General features: G+C 42.7%; 1 protein-coding gene across 1 annotated transcript in view; it reads right to left on the bottom strand.

Annotated features, from left to right (window-relative positions):
• Window positions 1-20,037, bottom strand: part of Amph (amphiphysin) — a 142,265-nt gene that overhangs the window by 78,001 nt on the left and 44,227 nt on the right. The window contains exon 2 of the mRNA XM_048339447.1: window positions 6,504-6,584. Within this exon, the coding sequence (XP_048195404.1) occupies window positions 6,504-6,584 (81 nt within the window). The remainder of the gene's footprint in view (window positions 1-6,503; window positions 6,585-20,037) is intronic.

Genomic DNA, 20,037 nt, shown 5'->3' with positions numbered 1-20,037 from the left:
CCACAGCTTTATTTGAGGTGATTCTTATCACACAGTGGTGGAGGCTGTGGGTGCGGGGATCTCACTGCCTGGTGTTAAAATATGAGCTCTTCCACTTCTAACAGTGCAGCCTTGGGGAAGTCACTTAGCCTCTCTAATTTTCATCTTCATAATGAAGATGATCACTGAACTTATCTCCCTGAACAATCATAAAGGTGGAGGCAGGAAGTCCCCACAGTATCAGCAGAACATACCTGCTGCATAGTACCCACTCGGTATACAGTGGGTGTCACTATTATTATTCTACTCAACACTTTAAATGATCAATACCTTCTGCCAAGAGAAGGTGTCTCATAAGTGCTTGACTGAATTAAGTTCTACTGCATGTCAAAAAGCAAAAAAGTATTGTCAAAAGGAAAATACTCAACCTGCAAAACAAACACTTTGGACATGTGCAATGCTATCATGTTTATCATCTGTACTTCTAAGAATCGAACAGTCAGGGTTTTCAGAAAGTTTTATTTTGGGGAGACGAGGTGGGGGCACCAGTCCTGAGTCTTCTACTCAAAGCCTAGATGATGTCCCCGAGCTTTTGGGCTTAAGGCTAGCCCTCTAACACTTGAGCCACAGCTCCACTTCTGGGTTTTGGTGGTTAATTAGAGGTAACAGTCTCAGACTTTCCTGCCTGGGCTGACTTTGAACTACAGTTCTCAGATCTCAGCCTCCAGAGTAGCTAAAATTACAGGTGTGAGCCACTGGCACCCAGTAGAAAGTAATGCTTTTATTATTTTAAATATCACAATAAAAAAGGATCCCAAAGAACAGAGGATCAATTTATGCAAATTTACAGTAACTATTTAACAATGACTATAAGAAAATTCAAAGCAATGTAATAAATCTATGTCTGAGAAAACTAGAAAACATGAGTACCAGCAGTCATGAAAATAATCATTCATTCCTCAAATGAAATTTTTCTGACACATTCAGTTTTTCCCTATGCAAAAAAGAAGTGTAATTATGCTTCACTATAGAATTAGGTAGATAACATATCAAATCCCTACTGGGGAAAGTCTTAAGTCTAAGGTAGTTTGGTGGGAAAATAGTAAAAAAAAAAAAAAAAAAAAGCTCCTGGGATGATTCTCATAAAAAAAAAAATCAGGTGTAGATGCATATCCAAACTGACATGCAATTAAGAAGTCTCTGTGTAACCTCAGGTTTATATTCAAGTTGTTAACATCCCAAGGTGACTCTCAAGGGACAGAGCAAATTATATGACCAGATTCAGAATCTACAGAAGGAACCGCTACTACAAATTTTCACTGTGCCTGTCACTTGTGAATATTTAATGCACTGGTGCATACTAGCTCTAGTGCAAATCTCCATATAAGACCCTAGAAACTCGTGTATGACTCTGTTTCAGTCAGCTACCTACTAATGCATCTCTTGGTTTGCTCCTCCAATGGCAATGTCAACTACAAGGTTGCAGGGTGACTTAGTAGAGAGAATCATGGTAGAAACCAGTAAAATCGATGCAAATCTACAACCTGGCTGCAGCCAGCTTGGGCAAATGCTCACATCCTTTTCAGATCCTTTCCCTAAGCATGGAAAGAAGATGTGCTGAATTCTCTGCATCCCAGCACTAGAATGGCACAGCCAATCTGGGGCTCATTTGAAGAAGATCCTACAAACTACATGTTGAGCTTCCCTTATAAGGAGAAGAAGGTTCATGGAACTGGTCTTCAAATGGAGGCTGGACTCCCCAGGTTTAACAGGTCTCCAATGCAAGTTAATCGAAAAAAATAAAAGCTTTTTGTGTTGTATAGTAAGTAGTAATGAAACATTGTGTAAGTGGCCATAAGACCCTTAATTTAACTGATTTATGAGAAGTCACATCCACTATTTAGCAAAACATAGCAAAGGCATTTATTTGGCCAGTATGCTTTTAGAAAAGATTATCACTCACTGTAATAGTGTTTCCTTCATCCTTTCCTCCTCCTTTCCTCCCTCCCTCCTTCCCCTCCTTCCTTCCTGCCTCCCTTCCTTCCTTCCCTCTCCTCACTTCCTTTTTTTTTTCTTTTTTTTTTGGCCAGTCCTGGGCCTTGGACTCAGGGCCTGAGCACTGTCCCTGGCTTCTTCCCGCTCAAGGCTAGCACTCTGCCACTTGAGCCACAGCACCGCTTCTGGCCGTTTTCTATATATGTGGTGCTGGGGAATCGAACCTAGGGCCTCGTGTATCCGAGGCAGGCACTCTTGCCACTAGGCTATATCCCCAGCCCTCCTTTTTACTTTCTTTGTCTTCTTTCCTCTCTGTCTCTCTGTCTTCCTCCACCTCTCCGTTCCTTCCTTCTTTTTTATTTATGAGGCTTGGGTTTGAACTCAGCATTTATTCAGCTTCTTTGATGGGCTGGTGCTCTACCACTTGAGTCATGCCTTCAGCCTAATTTTTTGTTGGTGATTCCGAAGATAAATCTAGTAGACTTTTCTACCAAGAATAGACCCCAAACCATTATCCTCTGGCACTCAGCCTCCTAAGTAGCTAGGATTACAGGTACAGGCCCCTGGCACATGGTTGTAATTGTGTTTTTATGGAAAGATGTGCTTTGTATGTATAATATTTATTTAATATCCTTAAAAATAAGTATAATCCACTATGATTGTCAATACAGTAAATTTCTGTGGGAGGGCCTGGCAGTGAACACCTCTAGGTACAATATAATGGTCCTGGCTCTTAGCTCTTTTCTACATTTCTCTGTAATCTTATTATTTATTTCATCTCTAACACATCCACTAAACCTATCCTCTTTCCTCACTGAGAAAATAAGTCATTCTAATTCACCTACGGCACCACATGGGAGAAAGAAAACAAAACCCTGTTCCATTTATTGGAGAACTAGACCATCATTAAACCCTTTACTTTCTTCCATCAGCAATAAGTATACAGCTCATATAAATCTAAAGCTTTAAATCAAACTAAAATTTGATCCAGTGAAATAATATATCTTTGAGCTTGAGGAGTCTAGGTGGAAATAGGATTGTATAAAGGAACATAAGTCACTTTAAACAAAACGTGCGCACACACGTGCGCACATGCGCATGCACGAACATACACACATCCACACACACACACACATACAATTAAGTGATACTTAATAGCAGCACATTTCCCCTGGTGCAGAGTTAGTGGCAGTCGGGTGTGGGAAAGTCTATGGAAGCACAGAACCAGAAGTGGATGCAGAGGCAACACAGTTGAGAGTACCAGGCAACTGTTGGTTGGTGGGTGAGTGGGTGGGAGTCATTGGGCAGAAATCCTGAGTGGAGAGAAAAGGAGAAGAGCCATGGATATGAGTCATCCCACAGCTAGAAAGCAGGAGCCTCGCTGGACAAATGCCACATGAGAGATGAGATGACTCACAAGGGGACTGGTTATATAAGGGCAAATGAGGAAGACAGTGGCAGCAAACTTTCCATGCTCAAGGAAGAAGACAGACTATACCAAGGACAAGACCCCAACTAAGCAGCAAACACCAATTTGTGACTACAGGCACATCATAGGTTCAGTTACTATTAGACATGAGAATTACCCACCTCCTATTTTTCTGGGGAAAAAAATGAGGAAAACCAGGAATGATTCTGCAAATGTCCTAATTCTCCAGGGACACCATCTGGCCCTCCAGATTCTTTTTCTCTGGGTGTAAATGGAAAACTCTCTGTCTTCAGTGGTTATAGGACTGTTCGAATCAGAGTGTGTGGTGGACAGACCTGGTTCAGTATGGTTGTCAAATGTATAAGTGCACAGTTGATGGTAATATTCCCTTATTATCCTCTAAATGATCAGAGGGCCCAAAATGATATCCTGTACTTCCTTTATGTGCCTAGAAATCTCTGTCTTTTTGTCTTGCCTAGAGGTTGACAGATTTTATTGATTTTGTTCAAAGAATCAGCTTTCTGTTTCCTTTATCTTCACTGCTGTTTTTCTATTTTCACATTCATTGATTTTTCTGCCCCTATCTATTTTCTTTCATCCATTTTGCTTGCTTCTAATTTGTCTTTGCATTTCCTTTTTCTAGTTTCTTAAGAGCTAGATTATTGACTTGAAGCCTTTGATGCTTTAATTTTCCCTTGGAATGAAACCCCATTGCCTTGAGATATGATGCATTCATTTTCAAAACCTCGACTTTGCTGTACATCCTCGACTTCACAGATAAAATGTTCTTCCATTTTATACCAAGCCTCTCTCTAGAGTTCTACTAGAACTCTCCTAGTTTGACTCCCTTTCTTTTCTCCTCTTAAACCAGGATTTAGGAAGAGCCTCAGTAAATTCCTTCACATCACCAGCACTATCATTTTAACAGGACATCCAGTTACCAGTTTGACAATCTTAGGAGAAAGGAAACTCCATTACTGCACCCCAAATAATTCTCAATAAGATCAGATCCACTGGGCTGGGAATGTAGCCTTGTGGCAGAGTGCTTGCCTAGCATGCATGAAGCCCTGGGTTCAATTCCACATATACAGAAAAAGCCTGAAGTGGTGCTGTGGCTCAAGTGGTAGAGTACTAACCTTGAGCAAAAAGAAACCAGGAACAGTGCTCAGGCCCTGTGTTTAAGCCCCACAACTGGCAAAAAAAAAAAAAAAAGATCAGATCTACTGGCTGATTGGTCTACACAGATTATAGACAACGCAGAGTATGACTATCACATTATATCCATATTTTCCAATGAAAATTTAATACTATAAACTATGCAAAGAATTTAGTATCTTAGACATGCTACACAACTGTGTAACTAATACATGTTTAACTATGCTTTAATACGTTAAAAGAGTAAGCTATTTTTCATCTTCCAAAGATTAAGTTTCAACTGGGTGCCAAGGGTTCATGCCTATAATCTTAGCTACTCAAAAGGCTGAGATCTGAGGACTGCAGTTCAAAGATAGCCTGGGCAACAAAGTCTATGATGCTGTTAGCTTCATCACCCTAAAGTTAGAAATGGAGCTGTAGCTCAAGTAGTAGATTGCCAGCTATAAGTTTGAAAAGCTAAGGGACAGCAAACCCAGGTCCTGAGTTCAAGCCCCATTACCAGCACAATAATTAACTAAATAACTAAATAAATAAATTCCACCCCCTGAGGAAGATGTAAACACTGTTAAACTTATACACTTAATGATGAAGGGAATGATACTGATCAAGATGAATTATATTCATAAACTGCTTTGTTAAATGGTACCTCCTTTGTGCAACTACTTAAAGATAATTTTTTAACTCATAATCTTGAAGCACACAGTAACTGAAATCATTTTACCCAAAGTGCTTACTTCTTCTCTAATGTTCAAAAAATCATCTTTCCTTTAAATTGAAAAGGTCCTAGGCAGCAACGCCTTTATCTCCTGAGGTTCATGCTCCCTCCCTCACTTCCTAAAGTTCTCACTGACTTCCTGAAGTCCTCACTCATTTCCTGAAGTCCCACTCACTTCCTGAAGTCCTCACACACTTCCTGAAGTCTTCACATACTTCCTGAAGTTCTTACTAACTTCCTAAAGTCCCACTCATTTTCTGAAGTCCTCACTTAATTCTTGAAATTCTAACTTTCTTAAATCCCACTCACTTCCTGAAGTCCTCACTCATTTCCTGAAGTCCTCACCTACTTCCTGAAGTTCTCACTCACTTCCTGAGGTCCCATTCACTTCCTGAAGGCCTCACTCATTTCCTTAAGTCCCACTCACTTCCTGAAGTACCACCCTACCTGAAGTACCACTTCCTGCTTTGTTTTCCAGAAAAGCATCTCCAGAATTAATAATTGTTCCCCTCGAGTTAATCCAACCCAATTGTTCTTTCCTCAGTTTAATGTTTCCTGGTTATAATGTGATCTGGTTTATTGTCTGTTGCTAGTAGCACAAGACCACAAATGAAGCAATTAATAAGGAAAAAAGTTTGCTATGGCTCATGGTTTGGGGACTGAAAGGCTGGGGGCTACATCTCACTATAGTCTTGCTGGCAGTATCCTGAGACAGATCAGGGTATCAAGTGACAGGAACAGGAGCAAGTGTGTCCCTTGTCACTGTCTCTCTTCTTATAAAGGCACTAGTATTTGATTGTGAGGACTATCCCCCTATATCTTTATAAAAACCAATCACTTGCCAAGTGCTGGTTACTCATACCTTTACTCCTAGCAACTAAGGAGGCTGAATATCATAGGCAGACAAATCTTATCTTCTTATAACCAGGAAAAAAAACCCAGAAGTATGGAGGTGTGACTTAAGTGGTAGAGTGAAACACACAAGACCCTGAGTTCAACACGCATGTGCATGCGCTCGCACTCTCGCGCTTCCTCCTCCCACCCACTCCTCTCTCCAAAAAGGCCCCATCAAAGTTGTATTAAGTTTTTCCTCTCCCAATGTTCCCTACATGGGAATTAAACTTTCACACATGTGCTTTTGGGGGCCACATTCAAAACCATACCATTTCCTAAAAACACACTATCAGTTAAATCACTTCCCACTCTCGAAACTAGCTCAAATGGGCTCACCTCCTGCCTCTTGAAGTTCTGGACATATTCTTCAAACTGTTCATCTTTTGTCTCGTCAGCTTTTCCCAGCTTCTGGAGGACCTAGTTTGTGAAGAAAACAAAGCTATTTGAGTAAATGACGTCTTTAGAAGAAGATGCCTCATCACCACGAAGCTTTGAGCAGTGTCAGCACTGCTGGCTTTTCCCTTCTTGAAACATCCTGACTTGGTAGCTTTGGAACTGGACAGACTTGGACTTTCATCACAGACTCACTACCCACAAGTGTGATTCTGGGTAAGGGTTGCACTATGGTGCATTTATTTATTCCTACGCCTGCTTCCTCCAGGAGGTGGAGTATACAGACTGAGGCTCTACCTTACTTGTCTTTGAGTCCAAAGCAGGTGGCACAATGTTTGATGCATCACAAGTACTCTGTTGCATGTTAAACAGTAAAGCAAAGCTATTTTATTCAAATATTCCCCAGATAGCATTATATTCTCTCCTTTCAATTGTCTCTTCAATAAACCCTCAAAGAGACTGTGAGATACACAAGGCCTCTCCTCCCAAAACACAAAAAAAGAGGACCAAATACAGCCTGGGCAGTGATCCTAAGAAATATACATCTAACAGAATAGGCAAAACATGTCCACAAAACAAATTCAAGACTGTGTGTGTTCATAGCCATATTCCTTAGAAGTGAAGTCTTCCCAAAATACTTTATGGAGAGGGGCTGGGGATATGGCCTAGTGGCAAGAGAGCTTGCCTCGTACATGAGGCCCTGGGTTCGATTCCCCAGCACCACATATACAGAAAATGGCCAGAAGTGGCCCTGTGGCTCAAGTGGCAGAGTGCTAGCCTTGAGCAAAAGGAAGCCAGGGACAGTGCTCAGGCCCTGAGTCCAAGGCCCAGGACTGGCCAAAAAAAAAACTTTGTGGAGATTATTTACATAATGCATTTGCATATTCCAGTGAGCAGGAGTGTGTCACAGTTCATTCCTTCCTAGGAGGTGGCCTATGCAGAGATCACAGGAAAAAATCATTACGTATTATGGAATGGGGAATAGTTCTGTTTGCCTAGGAGATCAGGGATAGTACTAATACAGTCCTCAAAACAACCAGAAAAGAAGCCTGAGGACCATGACTGGATTTGCTATTTTCATATATGTTATCAAAAACACCAACTCAGCAAACTAGTACAACCACTTTGGAGAACAGTATGGAAGTATCTCAAAAATCTCAGCATAGGGGCTGGGAATATGGCCTAGAGGCAAGAGTGCTTGCCTCGCATACATGAAGCCCTGGGTTCGATTCCCCAGCACCACATATACAGAAAATGGCCAGAAGTGGCGCTGTGGCTCAAGTGGCAGAGTGCTAGCCTTGAGCAAAAAGACCAGGGACAGTGCTCAGGCCCTGAGTTCATGGTCACGACTGGCAAAAAAAAAAAAAAAACCTCAGCATAGACCTACCCTATGACCCAGCCATACCACTCCTAGGCATCTATCCTGAACAACAGGTCACAGGATACCATAAAGACATCTGCACATCCATGTCTATCGCTGCACAATTCACAATAGCCAAAATATGGAAACAACCCAGATGCCCCTCTACAGATGAATGGATCCAAAAATGTGGTACCTGTACACAATGGAATACTACATAGCAATTAGAAATGATAAAATATTGGTATTCACAGGAAAATGGTCAAAGTTTGAACAAATAATGTTGAGCAAGACAAGCCTAGAACACAGAGAATAAAGGAGCATGGTCTCCTTGATCTATGACTATTGGGGTGGGGGTAGAAACAGTAGAGACCAGGTCTGCAAAATAACAAACTTCTTTTCAAATGGTATTTCCACATGTTTGGGTCGGCAACTTTACATTATGTATCTAAAACCAAACAACTACTAAACAAACATATAAAGGGCTAGGATAGACCTATCAGTGGGTCACAATAGCTCAACAGCTATGTACACATGATTATATAAGACCAGGATAGGCAAAAACAACTCCAAGAGAAAGACACAGGAGGATTCTATTGTAGTTATGTTTAATGTTCTAGATGAATTTCCTTTGGCATACCCTACGTGGTTACTGTGTATGATTTTGGTACACTGGATATTGTATATATGCCTACCTGAACTAGGGAAATGAAAGAAAAATGAGGGTGTAACAGATATCACAAGAAATGTACTCACTACCTTATTATGTAACTGTACCCCCTTTGTACAACACCTTGTCAATAAAATTTAATTTAAAAAAAACCACCAACTCATTCAGTAAAACAGAAATTCAAAAACATTGACACCTATAAATGCACACTCCCCTATAACATTATCAAACATCTTTTTGTAAAAAGATAAATATGTGAGCATTAAAACTTATCATTATGTAGGGCCAGCTGTGCTAGTGCACACCTGTAGTACAGCTACTCAGAAGGCACAGGTAGAGGATCAAGTTTCAAGGCAAGCCCCAGGCAAAAGTATAAGACCTTACCTAAAAATTAAGTAAAGTAAATGGAGATGGGAACATGGCTCAAGTGGTAGAGCACCTGCCAAGCAAGCCTTGAGGTCCTGAGTTGAGACTTCAGTACTACAAAAAAAATGTGTTTTCCCTAAATATTGCCATCATGTTTTTGTTTTGTAAATCAAATAGTTTACTGGTAGAGATAAGGAGCTCATTGCTTGGCAGAGGTAAAGGACATGCCGCCTAGAAGATGTTGGAGCTTAATCAGTAGGTAGGAGGCTAGTCAAGAGACCCATCAAACAACAAATGTAATAGTCATGCTTCAAATACTTTCTAACTCTGGGGCTCTGTTTCCTCATAGTAGGCTTGAGATAGATGCACATCCCAGTGAAAGGAGACAGAGGAGAGAATTTTATCAGACTTGCAAAAGACTTGAACATGCCAGGGGTTCAGGAAACCCTAGCTGTGTAAGGGACTGGGAGGGGTGATGGAATTAGTATGTGACCTGATCTGAAACTGAGGAACATAAGTCTGGTGTGATATGCAGAGGTATATTGTGGCAAAAAGAAAGAAAGAAAAAGAGAAAGGGGGAGGGAGGAATGGAGGGAAGGAGGAAGGAGGAAGGAAGGAAGGAAGGAAGGAAGGAAGGAAGGAAGGAAGGAAGGAAGGAAGGAAGGAAGGAAGGAAGGAAGGAAGGGAGAAAAAGCACATTAATTTCCTTGTATAGATCATGGAGAGCCAAGAAACTGATACTCCCGAGGGAGTCATATGACAAAATCTGCATTCATTGGTGACAGTGTTGAAGACAGATTAGAAGAGATAGAGACCAGCATACTGAGGCCCAGCTAAGGGGGAAATTTTAAAGACCAGGTAGTAATAGACTGAACCTACTAGGGAACAGATAAGACAAATCTTTAAGCAATATAATCTGCAATCCACTGCTTAACAGCTTATGAGATGAAAAAGAGGAAGGACAAACAAGAGTCAAAAATCACCACAACACTGGGTGCCAGTGGCTCACACTTATAATCCTAGCTGTTCAGAAGTCTGTGCTTTGAGAGTTGTAGTTCAAAGCCAGGCCAGGCAAGAAAGTCCATGAGACTCTTATCTTCAACTAACCACTAAAAAAAAACAGAAGTGGAACCGTGGCTCAAGTGATAGAAGGCCAGCCTTGAAAAAAAAAAAACAAAAACCAAACTCGGGGGCTGGGGATATAGCCTAGTGGCAAGAGTGCCTGCCTCGGATACACGAGGCCCTAGGTTCGATTCCCCAGCACCACATATACAGAAAACGGCCAGAAGCGGCGCTGTGGCTCAAGTGGCAGAGTGCTAGCCTTGAGCGGGAAGAAGCCAGGGACAGTGCTCAGGCCCTGAGTCCAAGGCCCAGGACTGGCCAAAACAAAAACAAAAAAACCAAACTCGGACTGAAGTCAGGCCCCACTTTACCATGGGAACCCCACTTTACCACGTGAACCTGAGATAAGCAGACCCAGTGAGCAAACCCAGGACAAGCTTATTAGGGCCCAGCTGGTCAAGGACTCTAACCGCTGGGAATGCTTAACTCTAACTGCCCCCAGAATGTCTCGAGCCCTGTGCCTTGAGCTCTGAGCCAATCAGATTTGTATCCGTGTCCTAATCTTGCTTGCTTGAACACCTGATTGCTGTAACTTTGTTTTTTGTCTTGCTTAAACACTGGATGGCTGTAACTTTGTTTTTTATCTTGCTTGAACACCTGATGGCTGTAACTTTGTTTCTGCCTTTATAAGCCCTGTTTCGCAACTTGGCATAACAGGACTTGAGTCCAAAACCCAGGCTTTGAGTTAAAGCCTCGGTATTGGCACAATAATAACATAAAATAAAAATGATATGGGAACAATCAAATGCTGAGTCATCAGTATTTAATTTGAAATGAGGAATGGAATACTAGGTTGGCAACTTTCAAAACAGTAGTTGGTATCAGACTTTATCTTCCCTTTCTCAGGAAAGTAACTCCTGTTAATTAATAGGAAAAAAATAAAATAGGTCAAGCTACATAGTGAAGTGTAACCCTGTGAGAAGCAGAGGGGTGGGACTGATCTCACCACCCATAGGGGGTGGGAAAGTGGGCAGCTTGGGGGATGGGCCATGGGATATAGAGAGGCGCGGATTCAGGCACCTCTTGAGGCCTGGAGCAGAGTGGTGCCCAGGCTCTCCTCAGGCCTGTGGGCAGGAGAGGCCTGAGCCTGGGTCCTGCAGACAGGAGAGGCCTGCACAGAGGCAAGAGGCCTGTGGAGCACTGAGAGGCCTGTGGAATGAAAGAGAAAAAACTCATCCCCTTGGAGGCTGCTGCTACTGCTAGTTCTGAAGTAGCCCAGGACAAGGCAGTTGCAGACCAATGAATAAAACCTTTGTCACCTTTAACTGTGCCTCATGGATTTTCTTGTACCATTCCAAGGTCATTACAACACCATCCACAAAATCCAGTCCTACAAGTCAAACAGTGGGGAGGTAGATAAAGGCAAAGGATGAAGACGAGGAAGAAGTTCAAGATGAAGGTCAAGGGGAGAGCATAGGCACATTTCTACATTTCCATGCATGGCCTAACACCATGTCAAGAGGAATAACTGCAAGGACTTGGCAGGCTTGGCTCCTGGATTGTCGTAGGGAGATTCACGCAAGGGATGAGGGTTCTGGGTTATTCCTGCTTCTTTGAGCTATACTCTTAAAAACAGATCAGGGGACTTCCGGGAAGATGGCGGAGGAGCAGCAGAGCCCTAGCTGAGCTCCCTCCGAGATTGCAGTTTTCCCACTCCAGGGAAACTTTTACTCCTAGAAAGACAGCCCAAGTAAGTTATAACAGTACAGAGATTCTGGCCAGAAAGGAAAAATCAATTTTGCTGGCCTGAAAACACAGATTTGAGCTCTGGGTGGCCAGTGCTGGCGCCAGCACAGCGCCCCGCACTCCGTGCGCACAGCAGTGACCAGGGAGAAATCCTCCAGAAGGTGGCAGACACATGCGGATCACAGGCTGAGCAACGACGGGCCGAAACGGCAGAGAAAGCGTGAGTACCCCACAAAAGACATTCTCACGCCCACAGAGCAGCTCCTTGAAGGTAGCCCTTCCCCCACCACCAGAGCAAAGCGCCATCTTTGAAAAGGGCAAGAGGGACCGACCAGTGAGAGTCATCTCCACCCAGGAGAATGCCCCCTGCCCAGGCAGGAGGCTCGTCCTGGGCTGCGGCTCACACACTGGTGTGAACTCAGCCAGAGGTGCCCCACCCTGCCCGCCAGAATTTCTAAATTAAAACCAAAAGCAGCAAGCAGCTACCGGCAGCACGGAACAACCAGACAGGAGAACAAACAGTTTCCGAGACAGATAAACAGTCCCATCACAGAGAAAGACCCTTCTCCTTTCTTGGCTCGTCCGGTCGGGGCATGCCTTTCCCTGTCTCTCCTGCGGGTCAGGGGAGGGCAGGGGAGGGGGGGAAGGGGGCTAAAGACCCCGACATGAGTGGACATTGATCTCTTAGATATGAATGGATTTGCAGCCCTGGCACTTAAGGTCTCCTCTTTCTGGGCTGGGTCACCTTTTCTCAGAACACCTATGCCATGAAATCTGGTATCTTTGAAATCTAATCGAAGGTGTCCACCAGGATTTGAAGGAAGCTTGCTGGTCCTCTTCCCATCCTCTTCCCATCCTCCGTAATGGACAGGACAGGATTGCCTCTCCAGTGAGTCTTTCAAGGAAACATACCTTGTATCAAGACTGCACACAATGATATACAATGGTTCCCCATAGTTAGTTTATTTCAGTTGACTCCCAACCCCTGAATGGGAACAAGAAATTTCTCCATCTACGACTGGCCAGATTTTTGGGAAAAAATTCAAGTCTATCCCGTAAAGAAGTTTCTGCAAACACATAGACCCACAGATGCCAGGAGGTTTTCCCACCAGCCATTCACCAGAGAGCAGCCCTGTTCTTTGTTGCCTCTGCAGATATTTAGGCTGACTTTAGGGTGTTAGTTACCCATCAAACCAAGAAAAGGTGAATAGGCAGCCAGAAAATGTGGACCTGCAGCACAAGTGTTAGGGAAGATGTTGATTCTGGTAGGATGAAAGTCCAATCCAGGTACCAGTGGCGCACACCTATAACCCTAGCTACCCAGGAGGCTGAGACCTGAAGATTGTGGTTCAAAGCCAGCCTGGGCTCCACTAAACTACAAATAAGCCTGAAGTGGAGCTATGGCTCAAGCAATAGAATACTAGCCTTAAGCACAAAAGCTCAAGGATAGTACCCATGACCAGAAACAAAAAAAGAAAATTCACAAAGTTGTGTGAAGGATGTCAGGTAGAAGATGCATGGAGATAGCTCCATGAGTCATCAGTTGAGGGAAACTTCTAGAAGAGAGGACATTTTTTGTCTTTCCTCATCCTGTGGAAAATGACAACTGAAGTAATCTTTCTTTGCGGAGCTCTCTAAGGAAAGTTGGAAAATGCATCAGACACAGTTGTAGATGTATTGAATCTTCCCAGTACTTACTCTTATGAGTTTAACTATGGTGATGAGTCTCTTTATTTAGGAGGCTATGTAGCTCAGAGTGGTAGAACTGTGTGACTGTCAGAGATGAAGTCAAGCAGGAGTGTTGAGCAGCTACTTTGTAACCTAGCCAGGATGCAAAGCAGACAGGCGGATGTCAGAGCTGGCTCCTAACCCAGAGGCTATGCTGCCCCATGCAAGCAGCAGAGAAAAAAAAAAAAACTTTCCCCTGAGTGTCACCTGCTTTTTCCTCTCCTTTATATTCTTGCCTCCACCTACTGATTGAATCACATGATCAAGAATGCTAATATAATAAAAAAATAAAAACAACCACTGCTTGGCCTGTCCCTAGAGGCTCACTCCTATAATCCTAGCTACTTGGACTACCATCTAAGGATGGAAATTTGTAGCTAGCCTGGGAAGAAAAAGTCTATGAGACACTTATCTCCAGTTAACCAGAGAAAATCCAGAAGTGGTAGAATGTCAGGCTTGAGCAAAGAAAGCTAAGCAAGTTCACAAGGCTTTGAGTTCAAGCTCCAGTACAGGAACAACAACAACAACAAAAATAATAATAAATAAAAAACTAGGAACAATATTGACTAAGAACATGATTTACAAGCAATTCTCTCTTTGTAGCTCCACAAATATCACCCAAGTAATTTGTTAACTCCCAGAATATCACATGGGCCAGCAACATGGCCAGTACAAACAAGAGGACAAGGCAGGCAAGTCCAGGTTCTTTATTGGCATCTGTTGCACTTTTCACAAAACCTTTGGGATGACTTCAGAGCTGAGAGTACTTTTTCATTCAGATCAGCATGAAGTGAATTACTAAAGAAGAGAAACTATTAAACACATTTTTCCTTTTCCTTTTATTTATTTTTATTATCATTAGATAGTTGTCAAAGGAGTTGCCATTTAACAAAACAGTTTATAAATAAAATATATCTTGATCAACTCTCAACTCTCCTACCCAGCCTTCCCTAACCACACTCTTTCACTCCTTAGTTTTGTGGGATGTACATTGGATTCTTGACTGTGTTCTCCCTCTCCTCTCTTCTTTCATCTATCCCTTGCCCCTTGACTCCACCCTACTACCCCTTTTGAGTACCCACTTCTGGGTGTTTTATTTTGCTGATCTTTGATTTAGACTTTCTGAGGAATTACACTATTTAAGATCTCCCTTAGGGCTGGGAATGTGGCTCAGCGGTAGAGTGCTTGCCTAACATGCATGAAGACATGGGTTCGATTCCTCAGCATCACCTAAACAGAAAAGGCTGGAAGTGGTGCTGTAGCTCAAGAGGTAGAGTGCTAGCCTTGAGCAAAAAGAAGCCAGGTACAATGCTCAGGTCCTGAGTCTCAAGCCCCAGGACTGGCAAAAAAAAAAAAAGATCTCCCTTAAAACTACCATATTTTAGCTAATACATTTATACATACTAGCAGTCTACCCAACATATTTACTTAAGAGTTTTTGAGCTAAATCTAGCTTCTACATATAAAAGAAAACATGTGTCCCTTGTCTCTCTGGGCCTGACTTACTTCACTTAACGTAACTTTTCCCAAGTCCTTCCATTTCTTTACATATTGTACGATATTATTCTTTCTAATGGACAAGTAAAATTCTATTGTTAAACACATTTTATGCATAGTCCATTCTTCAGATTTAATTGGGGCATCTCATACTAATCATAAAACCTGCATGATTTTTAATAAAATTAGAAAGGTGAGAAACACTGTGTAATTATTTTGTGGTATATCAATACTCTCTTTGACCTAGCCAGTTCAGTCCGTTTTACCGGCCACAATGCAGGAAAAGCAAGTCTGAATATAGTAATTCCACAATGAGGAGATTTTGCCAAGGACAGCACTTTTCAGAAACAAAAGCCCTGTAGCTGGTAACCAACAGGATTATTATCTGTTGAAAAATGTTTAGTAGGATGTTGTGTTCTTTGACTGAAGGCATGTGAAAGAGCACAAGCTGAATTCACACAACAGTCCTCCATCAATATGACTGCAATGTTGAAGAAGAGTCCTTTTTTGAAAATTCAAGGCACTAAAGGCCCAAAACACAGCCAAGTACCAATGGCTCACACCAAGAGGCTGAGATGTGAGAGTCTCAGTTTGAAGCCAGAACAGGCGGGAAAGGCTATGCAACTCTTATTTCCAGTTAGCCACCAAGAAGCTAGAAATGGAGGTGTGGCTCAAGTGGCTGAACATCAGTCTCACATGAACAAAAGCTAAGAAACAGAAGCCAGGCCCCGAGTTCAAGTCTTAGTACTCACACACATATACACACAACCAAAGAAACAAAATAAATACCGAAAATTCCCAGCAGGATCTTTTAAAGAAACTGACAAACTTACTTTAAAATTTATATGGCAATGGTAAAATGGTTTACTTTGTAAAATCCACAGCATAGCTCAAATCAGCAAAACTAACTTCCTGTATCCATAGAGAAATCAAATCCCACAGGGGCCTTGGTGCTTAGCACAGAGGACAAAAGATAGAAAGCAATGTCAAAAACTCCTGGCCCTGGGCTGGGGATATAGCCTAGTGGCAAGAATGCCTGCCTCGGATACACGAGGCCCTAGGTTCGATTCCCCAGCACCACATATACAGAAAACGGCCAGAAGCGGCGCTGTGGCTCAAGTGGCAGAGTGCTAGCCTTGAGCGGGAAGAAGCCAGGGACAGTGCTCAGGCCCTGAGTCCAAGGCCCACGACTGGCCAAAAAAAAAAAAAAAAAAAAAACTCCTGGCCCTGATCAGGTTGCTGAGACATCTCTCTGTAGACTACAATCTCCTTTTCTCCTCTAAACCCATGTCCCACATGTGATTCCCCACCCCTGCAGCAGAAGGTTCCTCTGGGAGCTTGCTGCAAATGCACTCTCAGACAGACTCTCCCAGATCAGAAGCTAGAGTTCATCTGTGCACTGAGTTTGGGTAACCAGTTCTACACAGTAGACTCCATGTCTCGTCCCAGGTAAAGGGAAGAACTAAAGTCATTATTCTGTTTATTAGAGGCAGGTGTAGAAAAGCCCCAAGTATTGGTGATGCCTTTTACAGTGACCCCATTCTCTTAGAGCAGAGGGCTACAAATCTCCCAAATGCTTAAGTGCTATGGGATTGTTGGCTGGGTTCTGGTGACTGGTTGTTTCATTTGCATCTTAATGAAGCCATCACAATTAGATTTTTTAGAAAAATGATGCTACCACAAACCACTCCGCAGGAGAGAAATCAATCTGATTTGTCATATGTTTTGATCCAAAATATGTGAATTAATCTCAAATTTCTGGCTCAGTGACATTCAGCAATGTCACATAAATGAAACTGTCATTCCCTAATTTTTTCCTGGCCGTGACTCAAAATAACAAACACTGCTTCCCTCGAGTCCCCTGCCCGCCGAGTCTGCCCTTTTGTATGGAGTAACTACTAAGGCCAGATAAGCAGCATCTGGTTTGGGATTTTAGAACCTATGTTTCAAATGACTCAAATTTTAAGCTGATTTCAACACTAGGCATTCATAGTTTTAAATCAGAACATGTTGGAGTGGCTTGTTACCCAGGGCAAGTTAGCTGTTGCAGTGTTTAGAAAGGATGACTCTAGACTCCTTGAGGGGTATTAGCCATATGATGAGACTATGGTCATGTTCCCTTCAGCCAGGATGCGCCTCTCACTAGGTCTTCCGTCTTCGAGAGAACCTGTTCTTAAACTATGACAGTAAAAACGTTTGCATGATTTCGTCTTATGCTGTGTGCAGCTTGTTTGGGTTCCCCACAAAGCTTTGAATTCAGTACTCTTCCTCAGGTGGCTCCTACATGGCTGATTTATAATTTTAAAAATATAAAAAGTATTACCACTTTAGACCTGCCCCCCCCCAGGTTTGACGTCATTCATGTGGAGTGAAGCTATCACATGCTATTTTGTTCTCTAGAAGTGAGCTAAAATGATTTGAAGTCCAGTTCTGCCGCTGGTTACTTGAGACCCTATTTTTACCATTGTTGTCTCCAACTTGGGCTGTCAGAAAACTTTAGGGATCCTCACATTCATGAAAGAAAGTGAAGCCCCTCATGAGGAGAAGTTATCTCTGAGGAAGTATCAGACTTTGGGCCTGTTCTGTCACATGGAGGATGCTTCAGCCAAGCACATCAGCAAGCATGTGGCTAGGCCCATAGGGCAGCTGTGTAACGAGTGCTGCAAGACCTCGGGTGAGTCATTTCACCTCCCTGCATTTTTCTGTACCATCTGCAACAATGCTGGTGTTGCACAGTGAACCATGAAATCCCCTGCCAGCACTGAACATATGACTGCAGGCTGGTTAGCAGTAATCCCAGCTAAAGAATCAGTACCTGGTTCCTCTCTGTCTTCCCCTCTTGTCAGGGTTATAGCCCAGGGGAGAAAAAAATACAAATCAAGAAATCCTGAATGAACCCAAAAGACTACAAACAAGAACACACTAAAGCCATCAGCACAACAATGTTCATTGCAGCACAATTTGTCATAGCTAAAATATGGAACCAACCCAGATGCCCCTCAGTAGATGAATGGATCAGGAAAATGTGGTACATATACACAATGGAATTTTATGCCTCTATCAGAAAGAATGACATTGCCCCATTTGTAAGGAAAAGGAAGGACTTGGAAAAAATTATACTAAGTGAAGTGAGCCAGACCCAAAGAAACATGGACTCTATGGTCTCCCTCATAGGGAATAATTAGCACAGGTTTAGGCTAGTCACAGCAGAGGATCACAAGAACCCAATCAATAGCTATACCCTTATGAACACATAAGATGATACTAAGTGAAATGAACTCCATGTTATGGAAACGAGTGATATAGTACTGTTGTAATTACTTTCAACATGCCATGTGAAACCATAGCTTTGTTTTGTTGTTGATGATCCTCTTGTATCCCCTTCCGGTGGTTGTCCCTGGTGGGTTTATCTCATCTGAGTACCCTGGATACTGTATATACTGGTATTAGAACTAGGGAAGGGAAAGGGAATATCAAAATCGAGAGACAAAGAATAAAAAGACAAATGACTCCAAAAGCAATACTTAGAAAACCATTTGGTGTAAACCAACTGAAGAACTCATGGGGAGAGAGGAAAAGGAGGAGGGAGAGGGGGAATGAGGGAAGAGGTAACAAATAGTACAAGAAATGTACCCATGGCCTAACGTATGAAACTGTAACCCCTCTGTACATCACTTTGACAATAAATAAGTAATTATTTTTTTAAATGAAAAAAAGAAATCCTGGGTGAAATTAGGCACACTGCCACAAGTATACAATCCCAACTATTTGGTAGGCAGAGATATGATCATAGTTGGTAGCTAATCTGTCTCAAGCGATAGAGTACCTGCCTAACAAACACAAGACTGTGAGTTCAAACCCTAGTCCCACCATAATAGAAACAAAAGGAAGAGATTGAAGGAAGGAGGTAGGAAGGGCCAGAGAGGGAGGGAGGGAGAAAAGAAGAGAAGGAGAGAAGGAAGGGAGGGAGGAAGGGAAGGAGGGAGGCTAGGTAGGACTATAAGAAGGTTAAAATTCAGAAAGTCCTGAGCTAAAAGGCAACTCTTGGCTAAGTGCTGTGACAGATGAGGAGCCATAAGCACAGTAATCATAGAGAGGTTGCTTCCAGCCACGAAGCTAACGGTAACAGGAAAGCAGCATTTTTACCCTTTGTGGTATTTTTTAATATGTTTTTCTTTTATTAATACAGAGGGAGAAGCAATTTTCATGAAACAGAAAACCAAAATGTTCCAATTATGTTACATTTGTCAGGCCATACGTTTCCTGGAAATAAATTACTGAAACAAATGAATTACATTTCTTCAATCTAAATGGTAATTCTCCATGACAGCACAGATTTTACATAACAGCACTCAGCACAAACAGTGTTCAAGTGGCCTCCCTGGAAACTGGAGCCCAGAACACTGGTGGCAAGGCCCATTCTCAACCCCAAAACAGCTTCTGGGTGAAGAAAGGATGCTCAGAAAAGCAACCAAAAATGCAATTTCATTTTATCTTTTATTCTTTGTGTCAATCCTGGGACTTGAACTCAGGGCCTGAGCTCTGTTGCTGTGCTCAAGGATAACACTCTATCATTTGAGCCACAGTTCTATTCCTGGCTTTTTTTTTTCAGCTGGTTAATTGGAGGTAAGAGTATCATAGGGGCTGGGAATATGGCCTTGTGGCAAGAGTGCTCACCTCGTATACATGAAGCCCTGGGTTTAATTCCTCAGCACCACATATATAGAAAATGGCCAGAAGTGGCGCTGTGGCTCAAATGGCAGAGTGCTAGCCTAGAGCAAAAAAGAAGCCAGGGACAGTGCTCAGGCCCTGAGTTCAAGACCCAGGACTGGCAAAAAAAAAAAAAAAAAGAGTGTCATAGACTGGCCTGCCTGGACTGGCTTTTTAAATTTTTTTTGCCAGTCCTGGGCCTTGGACTCAGGGCCTGAGCACTGTCCCTGGCTTTTTCTTTTTGCTCAAGGCTAGCACTCTGCCACTTGAGCCACAGCGCCACTTCTGGCCATTTTCTATATATGTGGTGCTGGGGAATCGAACCCAGGGCTTTATGT

The sequence above is a fragment of the Perognathus longimembris genome, chromosome 2 (genome assembly GCF_023159225.1).
Source record: "Perognathus longimembris pacificus isolate PPM17 chromosome 2, ASM2315922v1, whole genome shotgun sequence".
NCBI classification, from domain to species: domain Eukaryota; kingdom Metazoa; phylum Chordata; class Mammalia; order Rodentia; family Heteromyidae; genus Perognathus; species Perognathus longimembris.
Note: the sequence above shows the minus strand (reverse complement) of the source record. Positions and strands in the feature narration are given on the sequence as shown.